The sequence below is a fragment of the Streptopelia decaocto genome (genome assembly GCF_964273445.1).
Source record: "Streptopelia decaocto genome assembly, chromosome: 1".
NCBI classification, from domain to species: domain Eukaryota; kingdom Metazoa; phylum Chordata; class Aves; order Columbiformes; family Columbidae; genus Streptopelia; species Streptopelia decaocto.
This window is the reverse complement of record NC_138663.1, coordinates 186,721,850-186,744,328: the sequence shown is the minus strand read 5'-3', so window position 1 is coordinate 186,744,328 and position 22,479 is coordinate 186,721,850. Positions and strand designations below refer to the sequence as shown.

At 36.3% G+C, this 22,479-nt stretch overlaps 1 protein-coding gene across 2 annotated transcripts in view; it reads left to right on the top strand.

The window, feature by feature from the left end:
* NBEA (neurobeachin) overlaps positions 1-22,479 on the top strand; it is a 490,666-nt gene that overhangs the window by 443,174 nt on the left and 25,013 nt on the right. The window contains exons 49-51 of one of the 2 annotated variants that reach the window (XM_082063608.1): positions 19,166-19,228; positions 19,552-19,641; positions 21,124-21,316. In XM_082063608.1, coding sequence (XP_081919734.1) covers positions 19,166-19,228; positions 19,552-19,641; positions 21,124-21,316 — 346 coding nt within the window. The remainder of the gene's footprint in view (positions 1-19,165; positions 19,229-19,551; positions 19,642-21,123; positions 21,317-22,479) is intronic. The other variant, XM_082063609.1, reaches the window with a different exon arrangement.

Below are 22,479 nucleotides of genomic sequence, written 5' to 3'. Positions count from 1 at the left end.
ATGATCATTTTCTAATATCAACCTAATAGCCAACAATTGTTGGCTAAAACAATTGAAATTCGGTGAAAAGTGTGAAGAAGCAACAGCTGCTAGATGAGTACCGCTGTGATGAAGCTGTACACACAATCTTCCATTCCCCGAGATAGCTGCCATCTGCTGTATGCAAAACAGTAATAATTTATACATTGCCAGGCAATGGGGTTTTTGTTTGTTTGTTTGTTTGTTTATTTTCCAATCTTAGAGACAGAATTTACAGATTTCAGAAAATAAATAGATTCTAGAAAGCATTCATTTTCAGCTAAATATTGGGGTTTGGCAAGTTGTTTTTCAGTAGTGCGCTGTTGCATCTTGTTACATTTGGTGCTTTTTGAGGAGCAGAATGAAAACAATGTTCAGACTTCTTGCTTCCTAGAGCTAGATTTTCACACCATGCACTGCAAAGCATGTATTTTGTATACAGTTAGTATTTGCTTAGTTTTGAAAATGGGCAGAACTGCTTTGATGCCACTGCCTCAAATATTTCCTGTTGATGTCTACATAATATTTTGCTGGATTTAAAACTTTGAGCACAGGAAGAGTCAGTAAGCTACAAAACTGGAGATACAAAAAGAGCAATGCTTTTTAAAATATAAAACAGGTGTCAAGCACCATGAATACAAGGGATTTGCATAGTTTAAGGTCCTGATTTGCATGGGCAGACTCCTACATCTTGACTTTAAGGGTCTACTCCCACAGGGCAGCTTGTAGCATTGAGGTCTATCTGTCTGTCTGTGCACACTATTTAACATCTTATGACATTATGAGACTCCAGCTCTCCTGTGACTCTACTTACACGCATAACTCGTTATCAGAAATTTGAAGAAATTCATGGAGGTGTTTTCGTTCACTCACTCGTACGTCTAACCCATGCCCTGTCAGTTTTCTTAGGCTATTTGCACTATGTAAACTTCTAAAAACACAACTTTATCTTCATTGCCACAAGTTAGAGTAGTAAATAATATTGTTAGCAATGAGAAGGCAACACATCTAGAAAGACTGACTCCTTCTAATTTTTGTTATATATAGATTCATATAAATTTCTATGCTTGCATGTAAAAATAGTATGCTTCTCCTCCAAGAGATCTCAGATTTGTGATTTGTGGTTTGTCATAAAAAGGTTAAAAAATACTTTTAATTCATTTTTAATCAGAAATTACAATACACATGTAAATATAGACAGCTTTAGAGCTTTCATCTATTTCCCTGAGCTCTATTTATGAGACTAGCAGACATTCTCTGGCAGTAATAAAGCATTTGACATCTTGATGATCTAGCTGATCAGGTATTTGGATGTCGTATTTCTGTTACAAGTGTATGTGTTCTATACAAATTGATTTGTTGACTTGATTTTTTTTTTTCTTTATTCTGACTTTTACTAGATATTTCAGAAAATAAATTAGGAGCAAAAAGATCTTTTAAAAGCCTCTGAAGACCACTTAAAAATACAGAAATGTAATGATAGGAACACCAGCACCTTTAAGAATAGTGATAACAATTGTTTAGTATGTTTTACAGTGGCAGGTGGTGCTGTCTGGCATCTTAACTTAGAAATTGCAATTTAAAATTAATTGAATTTTGCAGTTAAACAGGAAAACACATCTCTCAGTATCCAAATGCTCTTGCTGTTTGTTTTCTAAATAAAGTGAAACATTTCTTTCACACAGAAGACACTGAATGCTCTCAATAAATGGCTGTAAAATAAGCCAATCAATACAACCTTATTGGCAGCTGCCGTTATCAGACCAATGGACTCAAATACGACAGTAGCCTCCTCAAACTGTGGCCGTAACTAATTTCATATTGATCTGAGTCGCAGCTGAACCTGTCCAGTGAAATAAGGCTCCAAATCAAAACAAAACCAAACCAACCAAACAAAAAAGCCTCCCATTTAGATGTGAACTGATTGGAAGACAAGATTTTTAAAAAGCAGATTTCTGTGAGCTGTTCATGCTGTACCTTGGCCCTTTTACTTCCACCCTTTGTCTGAGCACCTCAGCCACTGAGGAAAATGTTGTTCTTACCTTTCTGTGAAGAATGGTAAAGGAGTCACTTCAGTAGCCTTCTAGCTGGAGCAAAAATACATTCAGTGGTGAGACAACCCACCCCTACCATTCCTTACATTCTTCTCACGTGTGTGGAGAAGCCCTCTAAGAACTCTCTACTGTTTGACACTGGAAAAGTGGCCATCTGTGTGCTTTCATTCTGTTTAAACCTATCTAGTAGAAGACTCTGGCTTGCTTTTTTCATTTTCTATTTTGCAAATTCACAATGGATGAAACTGGAACACTGGGTTAGCATTAAATTTGAGATTACTGAATTCTATGAAATCACATATGTCTGCTCCTGTAATAACTCTTTAGCAACTTAAGATCTGGATGAGCAGCATATACTGATTTGATTTAATATACTGATTTCAATTTTTCAAACAACTTTGTAATTTTCTGATACCACAGAAAATATTTAATCTCTGTATCTTAATGAGTAATGAGAGCAAAATGAAAGTCCTGACTTAAATGCTCCACAGAATGTGTAAAATTGAATTTTGTGTTTTAGATCTTCTGTGATTAGAAATTGGGAAATTCACCAGTTCTGTCACTTCTAATGGTCTCTGTTATGCTGCACATCACAAAATTGTTTTCATATTACAATAGGAGGAGAAAAAATGTGTAGCAAAATAAACATTTTTCAGGCCCCTATTTTAATTTTTTTAATTGCAGTCTTTTGTATTCTATTTGTCAATTTTTCCCCTTTTAAAGTAAAAGCAGTGAGGTGAAAGCTAAAACTCAAAGAATAGCTTAAGGGTATTGATTCATTCTTACTTGACAGGTGAAATCATGGTTGCAGCACTAACCACAGCAATTACAGCATTAAAATGTCAAGAAATTAGAGGTCAGAATAACAGATAATTTTCTTCCTTTTGTCAGATTAAAAATTGACATTCTTTGACAGCACAGGATCTCTGGCTGAGAAAATTATGACAGCTTAACTCATCTTGTACTTGTAAAGCAGTAATTGATAATGAACTTTACCATGACAGTCTTCTCCTGTGGAGAAACATGACAGAACATCCCTCGTACAAAGCCTGTATCTCTTTTTAATATGTAAACAGTAGTTATATTGGACATTAGATGTTATTTGGAACTGTCTTTACTATTAGTTTACATCATAATCTAAATCCTTTCCTCTGGACAGATTTGGCTGACTTTAGAGGGCTGATGCTGAGAATGCTAATGTATACAGAATATTATTGGAAACGTAGTTTATTTATGGTGCTTCGATGTTATTGGTTCACCTCTTTAGATAAACCTAGTTTCTCCCTTTGTTTCTGCCAGGATGTCTATGGATTTTAGGAATCTCATTTTCCTAAACACCCGGAAATCTAGACTCTCAAAAATCAGTAGAATTGTGGTTTTTTCAAGTTAGGAAATGTTTCTCTTTTACACAAACTGTTGTGGCTGAAAGGGAACAGCACAGTTATACTGGTCATTAGAAAATTATTTGCAGTACTACCTTGTAGATGAACCACAAAATAATTAAGTGGGCATGTTCAGATTAATCACATGTAGCACTGAAAGCACATCTAGTGCATATCCTCTCAGGAAAGGAATATTTCAGGTTTTCTGTTTATTTGTTTAAAATGACAGTCAGAACTCTTTTTCTTTTTTAGACATTCAGCTTGCTTGTGATTACAAATGTTCTTTTTGCTAACTTTTTGTCATCCTCGTGCTGGATGTGAGTTGCAAATACAGCTTGCAGTGCAGTACAATGACTTTCCTGTGACTGCCACATCTTCACCAAACGCTCTGTCCCCTCAGTCAACAGGAATTCTGAGTAGGAAAGCAAGGCAGTGTGAAGCTACTTGGCTCAGATATTTGTTCCGAGCAGCCACCTGTCAAAATACCTGAGCATCCTCGCAACTCACACAGCAAATTGAAAAATGATTAAAATTGCTAGTGTTTGACAGGCGGTTGCTGCGCCCATAAACTAATCCTAGTAGGACAGTTTTGCTGGCAGCTAACACAGCATATGGCCTATGCAATATTTATTTCTTTGGTGGTGACTTGATATTTAGCATATTTAAATAATTTGAAAAGTCGTAATGAAGCGGTAGTCTTGCAGTGCTTTTCAGTTACCCTTATTTCTGGGTTTTATTTTTCCTCTTATATTTTCTTCTGTTATCTCTTTCTTTGATCTGACAGGAACAACAAAGCATCCCTCTGGATCTGCTATAGTGAAATATGCCCACAGGAAGCAGAGTAGATCACATCAGTTTTCACTTCTTTTTTTTTTTTCCTCCTTTGCTTTTCCCCCCTCCTTGCTGAAACACTCTTTGCTACTACAGAGGGCTGACATGATCAGGCTGTCAAGACTCAGCAAGATAGATATATCTTTAACAAAGGGAGCTGGAATGCTGGCCTGTCCCTGGTGGCTGAACCTGGCAAATTTATGAGGAAAAAATTAACATGCTGTTCTAATAGCACTATATAATACTTTCAAGGAAACGCCAGCCCTAGTATCCATGTGCTTATTCTTGCTTTCACTTGGATTTATTCTTATTTATTCTGATTTCATTTTTAACTTGTTAGATCTTTTTCTTCTGGGCGCCGTTTCTTTGATGTGACAAGAATATCAAAACCACCCCTATGGATCTGCTTGATTGAATTGTACCCACAGCACCGGCCACTTACATGTTCAGTTGTGCTTAATTGCCTCCATACAAGGGATGGTCTTTGCTTCCTTTCTAGGAGCAGTCCTGCTTATGCATGAATATGGGTAGTGGTGAAATAAGGAGGAAATGGCAAGTAGTGTCAATATCCACTTCTTTCAAAGCTCATTGAAGGAATCTGTATAGCAAGAACAGTAATTCGAGTAAAAGGCATCAACAAAGTGGAAATTATTTTCTTATCTGCTAAGGGCTCTGTTCTCTGAGAAATGTGTGCTTGAATCCTGTTGATTTTTGTCAAGAAGTCTACGTCTCCTTTGCTCCTGAATACTGTGTTTCCCAGACATACAAAACAGGTGTTTTGGTTTGGCTTGGTTTGGTGGTTTTATTTTGGTTTTGTTTGTTTGTTTTTCTTTTGTTCTTCTTTCTTTCTTCTCCCCCCACCCCCTGAATTTATACTCAGTTTTTCAGAAAAAACACCTTGATTATTTTTTAATTTTGTTTGCCTGTAAGTCTGTTCTGTATGCGTGAAGAGATTATCAACAGAAACTAACTGGATATTTACATTTTGCTTTGGGTGTGTGTGTGGGTATAATCATTTTTATGTCTTTCTAGTAAGTTTCAGAGCTCAGTCTCATCTTCTGTAAATGGGAAAGGAAAAGTCTTCACTTACTGTCACTTTGTTTTGCTAGGTCTCTGTAGATCAAGAAGGAAAACGGGGATTTTTTTTGAGGGTAAGGTATTTACTTCTGTAGGTAAAGATTCCTGCAGAAGACACGGAATACAAGATAAGACACCTTTAATCAGAATATTTGATAAGGAATTAGTGTAAATTGCAAGAGGTCGTTTACTATACAGTAATTGTTCAATGCATAGGCTTTTATTTTGAAATTAATATGTGCTCTTTTACTTGTGTCTTGTTCAGGAAAAAGAGCTTTCGGAAGGTGTTTACTGCAGAAAACCAGAAACATTTTAACTTTGCGTCCAGTTTTACTAAGAAATACCTTTTTGGTAACACCTACCCTATGTAACAGAAGCCATTTATGACAAGGAGTCAGAAATCATAATCTGATCCGCAGGATTCCAAATTAAAAACATCTTTTTTACCATTGCTTAAAACAATTAACTACAGTTAGATTTATGATTGACCATGATATCTCCAGTTAATTAATATATTAGAGATGATCAGGTAGTCAGTATTTTAGTGAATCTATGCTGAGCTGAGTCCGTGACCATTCCTGGATCATGCTGTCTTATATTTATGGGTATTCAGAATCTTTTCATAGTCAAGAAAATATGCAGTTTCTGGAAATAAAACAGGTTGTAATGTTTAGATGGGTCTGGGTCCAAAATGGCATACTGGAAGTTCTGGGAGTTGTTTATAATTCATCCAGACAGAGCTTAGCACTGCCACTCAAAATACATCACCAACCATCCACCAAGCATTCAAACAGAAGAACTGCTGATAACTTGTTTAACTGATGAGACTTCAACCAACCTATTTGATAAATATTTCAGATAATTCATTCATCAAAGGAATACTAGGGTGAGTTTGTGAATAACTTATACCCTGGAAAATGTCTCAATCTACTCTGAGTGTTATTTAGAATAAATTGTTTGGCCAGTTCCCATCTAGGTTAGAAATTTAATACACATTTTTGTCAGAACATCCTAGAGTCCTAGGCGAACTGAGTTTAATGTTTTGTCTATATAAAAAGAACATCATTAACCACAATTGCTCTCTTTTATTGCAGAAATATATAAAATATAGGTCTTGTACATGAAAAATTCTTCTTTATTGCCTGGTTATTTTGTTTTTCTCCATATGGATGACAGGTACCAATTATTGATTTTTAAAATTAGCAACAAGCATTTTAACATACACTTAAAGTAATATTTTATGTGAGAGAGACAGAGAGATGGGGTGAAAATTACTGCAGCTGATTGTAACAGAAATAGCTGGAAGGGGCTTCTTTTTTCCTATTAGCACAGATTTCAGTTATATTACGCTGTCATTACCTCAGCATAAATTAACTATTATTCAAAACATTTCACACACAGCAGTTTATTGGAACAGATATTACTCAGTGTAAGTATCTAGTCATTCACTTAGAAAGATGCAAAGCTGAGCTTTCTAAATGTTTTAAACATATTGATAATGTGCCTCTTTAATGCCATTTTGAAGCCTGTGTACAGTATATCTATATTATTGTTTTCAATTTATGTCAAGAACAAAGTGAAGTTTTGAAGAATGCGTTCTGGGAAATAATCCAAACAGAATTATTTCTTTAGAAGCTAAAGCCTGAAAATAACTGAGAACATTTATTTTAAATGTAACAGTATAACCTGTTTCCAAACCTGAAATTCTAATATGCACTGAAGCTTCATGAATACTACATGTGACACCATTCAGTATGTAGGTTTTACCTACTTCCTTGTCAGTACCTTTTCAGATTTTTGTTTTGAAGGTTTTCCAGTTCTCTGAGATAGTTCTTCTGTCCTGTGGTGGATAAATTGGAGGCTGGCAGATGGTTGGAGCTTCATCATAACCACATTTTGTAATAAAGAGTAAAAATCTCAGAGCACCTCCTTAGGACGGGAACAAGGCAGAGGATTTGTGATAGAAAGATGAAGCTGAGAGCAAAGAGATAAGCCAGCATTTACTTTCCATTCACTTAAAAAAAGAAACCCGCTAACGCAATATTACCACATTCTTAATGCTTTTTACTTCATTAACAATGAAAGATTTTACTCATGAGTTTTGCTAGAACAGAACTCATACTTTTAAATTTGTTTAGTATATAGTTATAAAACAAGAACAAAATACACATAGTAGATACTTTGGTTTACTGAGTCTGTTCCACATTCCAAGCATTAAAAAATGTCTTCAGTGTTCATGTTTTGTTTCAGTAATAAACCAGAAGAAAAAGAAGTCACAGCTAAAATGCATTCTTTAATGATTAAGTACCCTTTCCTCTTTTATTACTACAAGCTTTCAGGAGGCCTGTTCTGTTGTTTGCTTCCCTCTTTTGCCCATTTTCTTTTGTGTTTTCCTATAGGGGATGTTCTTAATTGTAAAATAAGTAGAAATAAATATGATGTGTATGTTCTGTGTACTGGCTTTCTGAAACGTGTAAGTTATCCCTCCAGCAGTAAAGATTACTCATTAGTTTAGCTATTAATAAAGTTTATTTTCCACTAAAGTTTCTTTTCTACAAGTCTCTAGACTTGATCCTATACCTTCATTTATTTACTTCTACATCAAAAGATGTCACTGTCCCGGTAGTCTAAAAGGCTACCTGCTTATGATCATCGGAATTCTTGTCAGCTACTGGCCAAATTGCCATGGCATATGAACAGTCACTAGTCCGCCCTGTTTCTCTCATGTTTTGGCTGAACATCCTCATGAGTGTGGTATGTTATTCTCTATGCTGGTTTACCAGAAAGATTTCAGAGAGTTCAGAGAAGAGCATACAAGTGATGAGAGGACAGAGAAGACTGATTTATGAACAGGATTTCAAGAGCTTGATAGAAAATAATGGAGTGAAAGGGGATGTGTAGCAGAAAGGCAGGAATGTGGAGAGTTGCTCATGCTAACTGAGATAGGGATATTATTTGATCTGATGCAAAATTAACTACCACTTACAGGATCAAATTCAGACAGGAAAGTTCAGGCTTAATGACAGAAGAATTTTCCTAAGGTCTATAGACTGTAATTTGACTGTACAAATCTCATAAGAGAAATTGTAGTAGCCTCATTAAATGGATCATTTCAAACTAGAATGGGCAAAAACTGTAAAAATGCATGGTAAGGGGGTATGTATTTCTCATCTGTAATTTTTATTCTACTCTTTTCTGTTATGGTGATTGATGTAAGCACAACATGAACACAACTTCTTCATCAGTAATTGCATGAGAATGTGCCTCTTATGATTACATTAACTTCCATTGAATGAGTCATTGCATATATTTTGTTTTAATTCAGGATTATCTTTTTTTTCCTTTGACAAATTAATGTCTAATGTAGAAATTATTTTTTAAAATTGCTACATTATGGGTAGAAATTTTTCAAGACAGTCAGTTTAGCTCTTTGGAGCTCTCCATAGGCGAAAGTCAACAGGTTGAAAAAAATGTGGTCAGTAGATGTCCTGAGTACCTACCACGTGTAGATTTCTATCCAGAGTCATAGTTTACTATGCTTCCTACAAATGAACTCAGTTGCATGTAATTTACATCAAGTCACAGCAATTACATACTGTCCTAAATATTCTCATTCCCTTTTTTATTTCTTATATTGCCAATTTTGTCACAAAATGTGTAAATGTGTGGTAGTTTTACAGAATACAATGCAAATGTACGAGCATTTCCTAAGACAGAAAGAGGATGGTATTGAGGACAGAACTGAGAATTTTTTTATTTTTAAAAAAAGGATAAATTCAGTTGATGGACAAAAAAAAATAATGAAAGAGGTGGGAAAATGTAAGAATTTTTGTTCTTTACGAAATCATTCCCTCCTGAAATAAATTTGCCATGCAGAAACTTTACATACATTTACTGTTGATTTTTAAAAGCTTAACTGTGAACTTTTAAAGCTCGCAAGTTAGCTTTTAAAATAAAAAGCACAGTTAAACCAGCTGTAAGTATACACTCTTAAGGCTCTTAGTCATTATGAAAAAAAATAATTAGAAAAGAGTGGATGAAGTTTCAAAGTTTCAATGAAGCCTCCTGCTGATATTACTGTTGCATTTTTATGGATAGGATGACTATGCTTAAAGGCTTCTGTGCTCCTAAAAATGACAATTAAAAGCATATATGGTGTCTTAAACAAAACCAAAGACAAGGGGAGCTAATAAATGGTATTAAACCTGATAAGGTCCCCAACACATCCTCCCTTCTTAAGGAACAGAGTAAAATTTTGCTATATGTAAGTGGCAGTGCACTATTCAGGTGACATCCGCCTCCCCGAACTCCATGGGACGTAGTCCAATGCTGCTTCCTTGGCTCCACTCCAATTGCTCCCCAAAGCACTTAACAAGTCTGGGGTACTTGTATTTTATTCTCATCCTGGTTAGTTTTTCCTTTTATTCCAGCAGCTGTGCAGGTACCAGAAAAGCCAGGCTCTTTCTTCTTCTGTGATCTTTCCTGCCTACCAGAAAACATGAGCTGTTTGGTCACTCAGCTTGAAAGTCAAGGGTCCTTCAGAAATATTAATTCCCCAAGTTTCCTCAAAAATACCACTGCTTTTATTCACTTGATGCATTGGCCTGTTGAGAGCTGTGAGTGGAGTTCAGGTTGACCACTTCTGCTTTCCAGACTGGGCTGTGGAAAGAGAGGTGCTCAGCTTTGCTGTTTTGTCCAGACTAGAGATTGCTCACACAACTCCTGTCTTCTTGAGGGAGGGAAATAAAAGTCAAGGTGCAATGGGAGTTTGAGAAGGCAGGTGAACAACAAAGAGGGGAAAAGGACAGAACGGACATTTGGAGATCTTGACGCAGAGAAGGAGGAAGGGAAAGGGTTAGGAAAGGTGTTCCTTGGTAGCCTGATAGAAGAAGTGAAGGAATTACCATAGGAACAGAGAGCTCTTGGTATGGTTGTTAAAGCAGAGGAATTATGTTTGCAGCTTTGCCAGAGCTTTGTGTAATTTTTGAGTGTTGACCTTTGGGACTTCTTTTTTCATTAGTGAGTTCATTGAGATATTGCATATTATAATTTAGTTAGGCATTGCTAAACAAAAAAGACTTGAAGTGCTTTTGACTTGTAAAAATTAGGAGGTTTCTAAATGCAGGTGATGGTGTTTTGAAAAATACTACTGGCAATTTTTAGCCTAGCACAACTGGATCTTCAGGCTTTCTGGCTGTTACTCACTGCTTTTCACATGTGGAAACAATTGTTACACCCCAGACCGCAGCAGTGTTTTTTTTTTTTTAAATGCCTGTAAATTTTAATGACTGCCAACTAAGGGATGCTAATGACAGTTTTCATATAATTTTTTTATTCCTTCACTTCCTCTTTTGCTGACTTTGAAACTCTGTAGTGGTTCCAGTCAGAAGAGAAACTACATTTAAAAATTCAGACAATTTTTTATTTCTTACTCAAGAAAATGTAACAAAATTCTCTCTGCTTCAGAAAAGCCTTGAAATAACTTTTCCTTATTTGCAATAATGAACTTGGAATCCTAAGAGCCTTTTCAGAAAATAATGTTTGTGTCATAAGTTTGCTCTGCTCCAAAAAAAAAATCCATCCCAAAGATCTAAAAACATAAATTAAGATTTCAGCATCCTGGCTTGTATTTCATATGCAAAAGAGAAAAATAAATGAGTTAAAGGATGACATAAGGGACAGGAAAGGAAATGCTTGGCTTAAAAGAGACAACTCCTTAGTAGGAGTGTCAAGAATTAAAAGGTATGACAAACCTAGGACTGCAATGGTAGATTAAAACGAACAAACAAAACCCAAAACAAAACTAAACAAACAAATAAACAAGCAAAACCAGAAAGCTGCAGGCAAGGATTGCTTCAAGAGGAGTTTTGATAATAACAAGGACTTGAATTTCTTGGAATTTGAAACTGGTAACACAAACTCAGAAAGAAGAGTTTGGCCAGAATAGAAAATGTTCTGAGAAAGATATTGCTAAGTCCTAACAGTGAAAGTTCTCTCTTAGTAACAGGATTTATACAACAAGAGGCACATTGAGGCAATGGAACTGGTTTGTTTTGGTTAGTTTATTTTGTTTTGTTTTGTTTTGTTTTGTTTTGTTTTGTTTTGGTTTGGTTTGGTTTGGTTTGGTTTGGTTTGCAAACACTAGCTAGGAGATATCTGCAATTCTACATGTTGTGATGCTTTGATTACCATCACATATAGTAGTAATAGAAAGGAGAAGTATCAACAGGGAAATTCTGTGTTGCAGGTGTACATTTTAGTAATTTGCACTGTAGAATCAAGATGTCAAAAAGAAGCTTATTCCATAGACCAAAACACCAGACAGAAAAGATCATCTAGGTTGGCCTCTCACACAACAAATTACATAGAGGTTTTGTCCATGTAACCTTTCGAATGTAACCATAAAAGTTGGTGTCTGAATAGAAAAAAAAAAAAAGAGGATACGGAACTGTTTCCTTATATAGAGTTTAGGTGATGAGAAATTATTTCAGTTATCTTTAATATTTATCATCCAAAAACAACAAAAAAAATTCTTGTTCTAAAATAAATAGAGGTATGTCTTCAGAAAAGTTAAATCCTTATTTCAGAGGTTGCTCATTAGATAACAATTAGAAAACTACTTGAAGGCAGTTATCAGTCATTTAAAAATAAAAAAATCTGATTGCCCAGGTTTCAAAACCTTAACCATTTATGGCATACAGTTACATATTTAATAAATTATTGTATCATGCTTATGTGTCTCTCACAAAAGTAACTTAGAGGTAAAATCTTTTCTAACGTGTTGTACTCAGTTACTTAATGATCAAAGAAAGCAATCTTTTCTTCTATAAACTTAATACAGATTTGGGAGAATGATGACAGAGTCATGATTTCATTTGGCATGACATCAAGGAACACAAAAAAATTTTAGTAAATGTTACCAATCTGTATGGGACATGAATTATTACAAACATGAACATAAGAAAAAAAACAGTTCAACTGAAGAAAATAATGGCATGAAATGAAAATAATAAAATGTTCTTTACATGAGGAACAACCTCATTGCTCTCTACAGCTTCCTGAGGAGGGGAACTGGAGACGGAGGTGCTGAGCTCTTCCCCCTGGGATCCAGTGACAGGATGTTCAAAGCTGCACCAGGGGAGGATTTCACTGGACATTAGGAAACATTTCTTTACCAAGAAGGTGCTCAAACACTAGAACAGGCTTCCTAGAGAGGTGATCGATGCCCCAAACCTGTCAGGGTTTAAGAGGTGTTTGGACAATGCCCTTAACAACAAGCTTTAACTTTTGGTCAGCCCCAAGTTGGTCAGGCAGTTGGACTGAATTATTATTGTAGGTCTCTCCCAACGGAAATATTCTATTCTATTCCATTCTATTCTATTCCATTCTATTCTATTCTATTCTATTCTATTCTATTCTATTCTATTCTATTCTATTCTATTCTATTCTATTCTATTCTATTCTATTCTATTCTATTCTATTCTATTCTATTCTATTCTGAAAATTTTTAAAAAGTCAAATGTAATTGTAAACAAAACTATGAATAAATGTATGACTTCCTTCTGTTCCACCCCATGTTCAGAGTTTTGCACAGCATTAGGATGTTCCCTGTCTGCCTTGTACACAGGCAAACAGCAGGGAAGAAAAGGCAGTGAAGTTGCCATGGGCTGGGAGCAAAACTCACAGTTTTAAAAATTATCACAACTATAAAAATAATGAACTGAGCAGTGTGGCCTGGGGAGCTCCTATAATAATATAGACCTCGTCAGAGTAATTGGGAGTTAAAACTATTTGCTTTAGAGCGTAATAGAGATTGCTATAGTTTTTAGCGTAATTTAATGAGAGAATTTCATTATATCAATGGTAAACTCCTTTGTTCCAGGAAGACTTGGAAAGATAGAAGAATGAGAAAAGCTATAGAAAATTGCTGTGTGGGTTTTTTTTGTTTGGTTTTGTTGTTGTTATTGTTGTTTTTGTTTTGTTTTTTCCTTCTGGTATAGTTGGGAAGGGAGGAGAGCATTTCACTCCTTGACAACAGCTCTTTTCACTCTAAGGAAGTTTTCTGTGATTTTCAGGGGAGTGGGCTGCTGGAGAGGAAAAGGAAAGATTTGTGCTCAGGCACACGGGAACCTCACATGTGAGGGTGTGCTTGAAGGAGTGAGGGACACTCTCAGCTAAACCCTGCCCTGGCTGCAGGATATCCATCTTTATGGTATTTTTGCTTTACCTTCTCTCTTTCTGTTTTGAGATGTATTGATTTTATTTCCAATTTGCAGTGTATTAACCAAATGCCTGCCTAAGCTGGCAGAGCGTTTAAATATTTTTGTGTCTTGAGAGGCATATTGGACTACCAGGGGGATGAATGTGAAAGCTATAAAGGTGAAACAGGGAAGAACTATCACAATTAGTAGCTTAATGAGGTAAACGTGAAAGGTAAAAGGTGGTGCTCCCTGAGACAAATAAGGTCACCAATGTGACTCATGCTTGTAGAGAGAGTGGGAGATCTTACCTTTCACATTCTCATTCCTTTCCTAGTACTATTTGCTTTCACAAAGGAATGAGGAAGAAGTTCAAGGTGGACTGACTCAGGAGGAGACTGAAAGTCAGCTCTGAGTTGCTGCTCTTCTGCTGGGGAGCCATTCAATTGCACACTGGATCCAACAAGATACCTCCTGTGAGAGGAAAGAGCTTAAGTTTGCCCCTTCTCCATTGTTAAATTAATAAAGTAGAGACCTGTGGAGAAAATCCATTTCTATGCCCATCTTTCAGTCCCTTGAGTATCCTGATTAAATAACTAGCTGTATCAAAGACACCAGATTAGTTGAGTCATTGCTTGTGTTTAAACTACAACACTTATTTCCTCCAAACATACAACATTAAAGTGGAAATCAATACTTTTAACCTAGCTTATCAAAAGTCCTGAAGATATTGATGCTGTTTAACAACTGTAGATGCAAATAAAAGAGCAGTATCTCACACCTCTCATACAAAACAATAACATTTTCAAGCTGCTTATGCTACCCACCAAGGGGCTGTCAATCATCTTTCTTCTGAAAAAGATGGTGCTTAGGGGCTGTGGAGGGTGCTGGCTGCATGAGTGGAAGAGCACATAAAGGATTCCTCTGTTCACTTGGGTTCAAAAATGCAACAAACTTTCAGGAAAGGCAGAGTCGAATGACTATTGCTGTGATGTGTATTGCTCAGTTGCCTACAGAGTTTTTAATTCATTGGGCAGGGGAATATGGATTGTAGAAAATCCTGAATATGGTACACAAGAGGAGCAAAACACACCTGGATTATGGGAATTAAAAGACTGAATATATAAAAAAGTAATAAAATCACAAAGAAACTCAGATAATATATATTTTAGAAAGTTTAACTGATCATGGTAGCAATCAGTGAAGATGAACAAAACAAGGCCATTCACGTAAGAATAAAAACATTGTCTCACTATCTGAAGTGCCATCTGCTTTTAGGAATTTCTTCCCTCCATGATTCAAAGTAAAAGTGCTCATGCTTTTGTGTACTCACCAGGCATCTCTCTCAAAAAAGGGGAGTTTGTAAATGAGATGGACCATTAATATCTTCCTTGGTGATTTTACCTGCATTTCTAAAAAAAACTTCTTTAGAGAAAAAAGTATTTTAAAAATAAACTGCTTCATGGCTTAGCCTTTTTGCAAAAGTATTACAAAGAACAAATAAAACCCTTCACTTTTGCGGAATTTCAGATGAGTCAATTGTAGCATTTTCATTTAGATTAGGACGGTGCTTCTGAAATGTATCTGCAGATCATGCCTATTTGCCATGCTGTCATTCACACTACAGCACAGTTTTGAAATGTCTGAGCTGGTTTCTAAGCCACCAAAGCAGTGTGCTCTAGGGGTGCAGCGAGAAGAGCTGAGCTGATAGAGGTCTACAGCTCTATCTAGAGCCTGGTGGGAAAACTCAGCAGTGAGCACGGTTTCAGCATGAGGTCCTCAAGAGGAAGGTGGTGCTGATCTCTTCTCCCTCGTATCTGGTGACAGGACACATGGGAATTGTTCAAAGCTGCATCAGGAGAGGTTTAGACTGGACATTAGGAAGCAATTAGGAAGGGTGGTCAAACACTGGAACAGGCTTCCTAGAGAGGTGGTCGATATCCTGAGCCTCTCAGTGTTTAAGAGGCATTTGGACAATGCCTTTAATAATACGTTTTAACTTTTGCTCAGCAGGCAGGCTGTTGGACTAGATTATCATTGTAAGTCCCTTCCAAATGAAAAAAAAACATCCTATTCTGTTCTAAGACCAACTCTGTTGCTCTGCAGCTGTGCTTCTGTTGAGTTGCGCTGCTTACTGCTGAAGGCATTGCTTTTGACCACTAAAAATAGTTCTTACACCTAAAGAAACAGATTGCTTGAATTATTTAAAGGCAGATTTGTGTTGCTTTCAACCATAATTAAGAAATAAAACCCAAATACTTCAGTAGACTACATAATGAGCAAAGCATTCCACAGGGAGCTGACACTAGGGACTGATCCTCGAGGTTGCAGAGGAGCATCCCAATATCCTTGGGAATGTACACTCTGCCTTTCAGCATAGACATTGAACCAAATTATCTATTGTCTTTGAGCAACATACATTGAGGATATTCTTCATTGTATCTATGATTAGTATCATTTATAAGACTGAATTATTTGATATATTGAGTTCTTGACCAAAATGTACGTAAACATAGAATAAACCTCCCTATATTGTTGCTAAATGGCGAATATGAAGTGCTACTAAGTTGTGTTTTGCTTGATTACATAAATTAGGATGTGTGAGAACAACTCATTTTAAACTTTGAATTGCCAGCAAGATTGTAGATATTTTTTCTTGCCTTGTTTATCAAGTAATAGGCTGAGACCCATTTTATCTTTCTGCAATACATGATCATATCCTAACAGATATTCCCTGAACTGTCTGCAGTAAAAGTCTCATTTTATGTGTATTAAAAACAGTAGGGAATCTCAAATCAGCTCACGAAATAGCATTTTCAAACACCTTATTAAGAAAATGAAAACTAATATAGTTGCGATTTTGAGGTTCCAAAAGTGTTAAATCTGGCAGCCGCTGAATTCCAAGCTTATGTTGTTTCTACATTAAGGGCATTTGAAGGTGAAATGAGAATAAACTTTATTTTATTAAAATACTCATTAAATTTACTGGAATGCGTGTTTCAGGCAGTGGTGTAGCAATTTGCACACAATATTCTAAGGGGAGAAAATGAATTGATTAATTAGAATGAAATGTTTAAGACCATTAAATAAATCTAAAGTTCGAAGATTTTAAGTTTAAGAAAAACTGTAGCATACACTTTGAGTTTTCAGATTATTTTCAGATACAGCCAGAGTTCTGTTGTAAACAAATCAATGTATTACATTGTTATTCACAGATCTGTTCTGTACCTGCTTTTCATTTTGTGTCAAGTGATCTGATAGGAGGCAGCATTAGGAATACCCTTGGGCCAGGCACTTTATCTCTGTATGCTTATGTTTATCTTCTGTGTTAGTTTTGACAAGGTTTTTCTGTCCTTTTTAAGTGTTGTGAGTTCTAGAGAGGAATACCAGTTGTAGCTGTGCACAGATGTGGTGTTGTGCAGACTATAGTCTTGGTGCAGGAGTTGAATATTATGGGTATTTTTAAAGAAACACTGTCCAGTTTCTTCAACACTTCCAAGAGCTGTCAGTTTTACAAATGATATTTTTGAAAGAAAGGGATAACATTACTAATCACATGGTGGGGGAGAGGCAGTTGTCTTTGTAAGTGCAAGCCAGCAAAAATATTTAATATTCCCTGAATATAAAGGTCTTGATTCTGCATTTGTTCTGGTTACAGAAGGACTTGGCATTAACTTAAATGTTTTAAAATTATGGGCACGTAAAGTATATAAGTGAGTATTTACCAGGACATCTTCAGCTGAAAAATAACAGTTGCTTTTGACAGTTATGTTTTAAGTATCTGTTCCTCCTAATCTAAAAAATTTATGCTGGTTTATTATTGTATTCTGCTTCTCTTTCTCTTCTCCTGCTACTTTCATAAATCTACCTGAACTGGGAGGCAAAGCCCACAAGGTTTATATGTGTAGAATTTACAGTCGAGCAATCTAAATTTGCCAAGACTAGACAACATGAAAGTAAATGTGTAAATTAAAATTGGGCTGCAATGAAAAAAAAATTAATAATTCATTTTAGTGAATTCTCTTGCCTGCAAGAGAACAGAACTACATTTAAGGGATCACTGCAAAGGGTGGGAGAGGAAGATCTGGTTTTGTTCATTATTTCTGCCAAATACAATTCACAATCTTATTTTGACACAGAGTTCTTTCAAAAATTAAAATTAAATTAACCTTGATAACTATTTGAAAAAAAAGAAAAATAGAAATTACTTTTCTCAAAATATTATTGACAAATCATGAAGTCCCTGATATTGTTGGTGTTAGTCTTGATTATTTTCAAAATGAAATTCACAAACAAGTATAATTCCCTTCTCCCCACAAGTCAAATCAGTTTTGGAGGATTGAATGTAGTAGAAAATACTACCTTTGATTTGGCTTGAAGTGAATTTTATATTCCTATATAAAAGGTGTCGGCATGAGTAAAGGTATCTACACAGCATGTAAAAAGATACTATTTGTATGGTACATATACAGAGCTGCTGTATAGACATGTGGAGATGTACATGCATATGCCTACACAGGTGCATTGGTTTTGTGTGAAATTACTCTATGATTTTAAATTAATATATCATTAAATAATGTTAATAAAACTCGAGGAGCTCACCAGATTCGAAGAAACAATCTGTGCCTTGGAGACCTAAGTCTACTCTGAATTAGTCAACAAGCAAGAAATCACCTGTAGCAGGATAATTACAGCATCAAATGCACTCAGGCTACAGTCTATTGAAAGTATTTCAGTCGCTTGACTGGACTTTGCATTAAGTTTCTTTTTCAGCAAATGTTTGTTTGTGGTATTCCATTATATACCTGTCAATCTAGAGCATCAGGAGTGGTAGACAATAGTGACCTGTTAGGAAATCTCCCTCCGCTATCTGTTCTTGCATCTATGCTGTGAAGCAGAGGAAAGCACAGATTGACTTGTAGGAATTACAAAATATGTAGATTAAAAGGATTCTGTATCATGAAGTATTTATTGTGCTTCTTACCATTTAATGTGTGAAAGAAATAACATAATTTACCAAGATAGTCATGTTTCTGGTGTTTTTTCATGTTTCTTGTGTGGTAGCAAATGAAAAATTCATAAAGCTCACAAGAAAAATATTAAGGGTCAGTAGTGCAGGGTACAGCATATATATAGGTACATAATGCACAGTGCATTTCAAAATCTGCCAGTTTGGTTTTCTGTGAACGCTTTATTCTCCATCTCACAAGGTCAAATACAACAGTACCTGCCTATCTGAAAAATAAGAACTGTTGTTTAACAGTATTGCTTTTGCAGGCGGCAATCTTTTGCCAAATTTTTAAGAGTATCTCTTAAATATATTTTTTATTTGAATGAACTGGTTTAGTAGTGGAAGCATCTGAGTTGGAAGTCCATGACAAAAATGTAATCAAATTAATGGTGAAATAAATACTCAGTGAATATATGCAACTTGCAAATATTTTTACATTGGTCTGAATGTTCCTGGCAAGGTTTGTTTCTGGCTTTTTTTGTTTGTTTGTTTTAACCTACTAAAGCTGTTGTTGAAATAGTAGTTATTTTGGTTTTATTATATTTTATACATGAATTTTGTTTCTCAGTTTGCTTTTCTTTCCCCTCGTTTAAGATTCCAGAGGCTTATTTTATTAGAGATCCTCATACTTTCCTCCTTACAAAGGACTTTATTAAGGTATATATGTTCGTTTTAGTGAAAAAAAGCTCTCTCAAGACCTGAGCTGCATGTCCTCACAGGTTAACATTTTCACATATAACGCCAGTTACTGGGGATGAGAATGGTTAGCTGGTTAACTGAAGCATGCTTGAAAGGAGAAGCAAAGCTTGTCTACAAAATACTAACACTTGGATGAGTCTGCAGCCTGGGAGGAGAGCACTGGGTGAATTTTCTGGACTTTTTTCATGGCTGACTTGGGATATGCCTGCGTTGTCACACAGTGTGTTGACCTCTCTCCTTGACGCATATTGCTCCTGACAGTCCCTCTCCCTTGCCCGCAGGCCATGGAGGCGCAGATACAGAACTTTGGACAGACGCCATCGCAGTTGCTCATTGAGCCCCATCCACCTCGGAGCTCTGCCATGCACCTGGTGAGACATAACTGCTGGCCGGGAAGGCATTCCCTTTGAACCTGAGGATCTTTTGTAGGTCATAAAGTACCCATTAAGCAACACTTTTAATGTCCTCCACTGCCCATGCAGCCGTACTTTCTCCTGGCATCAGCAGCTCGTGGTGCTCTAGCAGAGCAAGGTGGAGGTTTGAATGGTTTTAGCTTCCTATAGTCCTGGCTTTTGCTGTCTAATTTTGTATTAAAAGACCCTATCTTCATAAATATATGCTTGTTAAATACGTATTTACATTCTTATTTCTGCAAGAAGTGGGAACGGCTGCAGTCCTTTCTTAGAGTGAACATGTTTTATTTTCTTTTAAAGCATGCATTGTTAGGGCTGATTTATGAACAATGCCTGCTTGACAAAAATGAAGCATTGGAGTTCAAATCATGCTAGAATCCTCCAGCCTGTTCCCTTGAGACAATTACAATGTATATTTTGAATTTCAATTTTAACTCCAAAATTAATTCCTAATGCTTTATTGTTTGTGCTTCCTGCAAAGAATTACATGAAACAGCCAGACTGAATGAGACAGATCTCTGTGCCCCTAAGTGCCTTTGATGAAATGCTTCAAGATAGATATTTTCTTTTAGGTTTTGTAAATCGAGAGGAATACATGCAGTCATTTCAATCATTTTATCAATCCACGAGGAAATCACTCCATCTAGTTGTACACTGCAAAAGTAGGAATTGATCTGGAAGTGTTAGCTGTGTTATTTTAAGTAATGTGTAGATGTCAAGGGTACATAATATTTATTTTACATTCTTAAGATGTATTTTTAATAATAATTTAAATTGATAACTGCAAAGGATCATTCGAACTTCTAGAAATAATTCTATCTGTTGTAACAGTGGTTAAAAAAAAAGCACCTTAAAAACAATACTTAATAACAGTATTATTGTCCATGTACAAAAAACTGTGTCACTTCTAGCATCACCACACAGGTTTATAATTACTTACATACTCCCTAATAAGTATATGCTTTAAATAGAATTAAATTGTCTATTTTTGGATGTGCTGCATATCATATAAACAAATCATTAAGAAAGATTAAATATCTAAGAGTTTTTGAGTCCCTCCCTTTTTAATTTATAACATTTATATTTATGATGTATTAATTGCTTAAATCTTTTATTTGCCTCCTACCTCTATTGTATTAATATTAACTGCTGTATGGTTTTACATTTAACTGTATATTAATTTATGCTAATGGTCATTTTGCACCCTGTAATGATAACCCTTACCATACCTATTCTCTGCTTGTCCTCGTGTAATGATCCAATAATAGCTTCTGGTCTTGCTCTCCTCCATCACTAGTGTAGATGCACAGGTAGTGTTGTTTTCCCTGTATGTGCACATGCTTGCCTGCTCTTTTTTAACCTTGTTTTCCCTCAGACCTCCTCACTAATTGTGTTATCCCTTCTGTTTTCTTCTGCTCTCTTCTCCTTTCTACTCAACAGTGTTTCCTTCCACAGAGCCCTCTCATGTTTAAAGATCAGATGCAGCAGGATGTCATCATGGTGCTGAAGTTCCCATCAAATTCCCCTGTCACACATGTGGCAGCCAACACGCTGCCCCACCTGACCATTCCTGCCGTGGTCACTGTCACCTGCAGCAGGCTGTTTGCAGTCAATCGGTGGCACAACACAGTAGGTAGGTACTCACAGGGATGTTTCATTCAAATTTGAAGACCTTAATTGTGCAGCTTTAAATTCAAGTGCAATTTAGGTAGATCTAGGTTAATCTCACTCACCTGCCTGTGTACAAAAAATTACTGTTTTTTTCTGGTTTATGTCAAATAATCAAAGCTTGTGTTTTCTCTGGTGTCATTCCTAGAAACATTCTTCCTAACAGCAGCACATCACCATGGCAGCCAATCGATTTGTGGTTACAGCAGGATCAGCCTTTGATATAAAGCTTTTCGGAAGAGTGCTGCTGTTCTTGACACAGTTGGTATTAATATGTCCGAGGTTTCAGGAAAACATACGGGCATGCTAGAGAGCGTACATCACTGTCAGCTGCTTGAGAGAGATTTCAGGTCTGTCCAGAGCTTGTCATAAACCTGCCCCTGGGTCACCGTTAGATAATGTGGGATGCTAAGCACCTGGACACTGAACTATTCTGAAGAGAAGTTTCCTCATTCCCTCCCAAAAGTCCATCTGACAAGGTTGTCTCAAATTTCCCTACCAGTCCCTCTGCTCACCTCTCCATATTGCCACTAGGACTTTCCCGTCTCCTCACCTGGTCATGTAGGTGCTGAGGTCATCCCACTTATTGCGAAATAGGTGATGGGGCCATGAGGTATGTGAGGGAGTGAATAGGTTTCATTTTCTAAGGTAGCTTCCTGCTGCGATAGCCCTTATGCTGCAGAATCTGGAAACTTTTGGGGGTTTGTTACCACCTGGGAAAAAAAAAGAAGGTATTTGATGTGGCTCAGACTCAAAGAGCGTGACTCAGTAACTGGCTCAGGAACTTCACAAAAAACCCTCCTCCACTCTTTACACACAGGAGAAACCCCTGGGCAGAGTAGATCCTCCTGGAGAGGGGGATTTTTAATATTTAGGTTAGCTATGTCCAGTAGATATGAAGGGATTGTAGCTTACCTAGGGATTTCACTGGCTTAAATGTAAATGTCTCCTCAGTGAGTAATTTAAGTCAGGTGAAATAGATCCCACTTCTTATGCACAAGGCTGACCAAAGGCTGATGTTATAAGCAAAAATCAGAGTAATTAATGGAAATTCCATTATAGGCGTGCATTAGAGGAATTATCAGAGCAAGTAAAGTTAATATCACTCTGAATTCTTGAATAGTAATA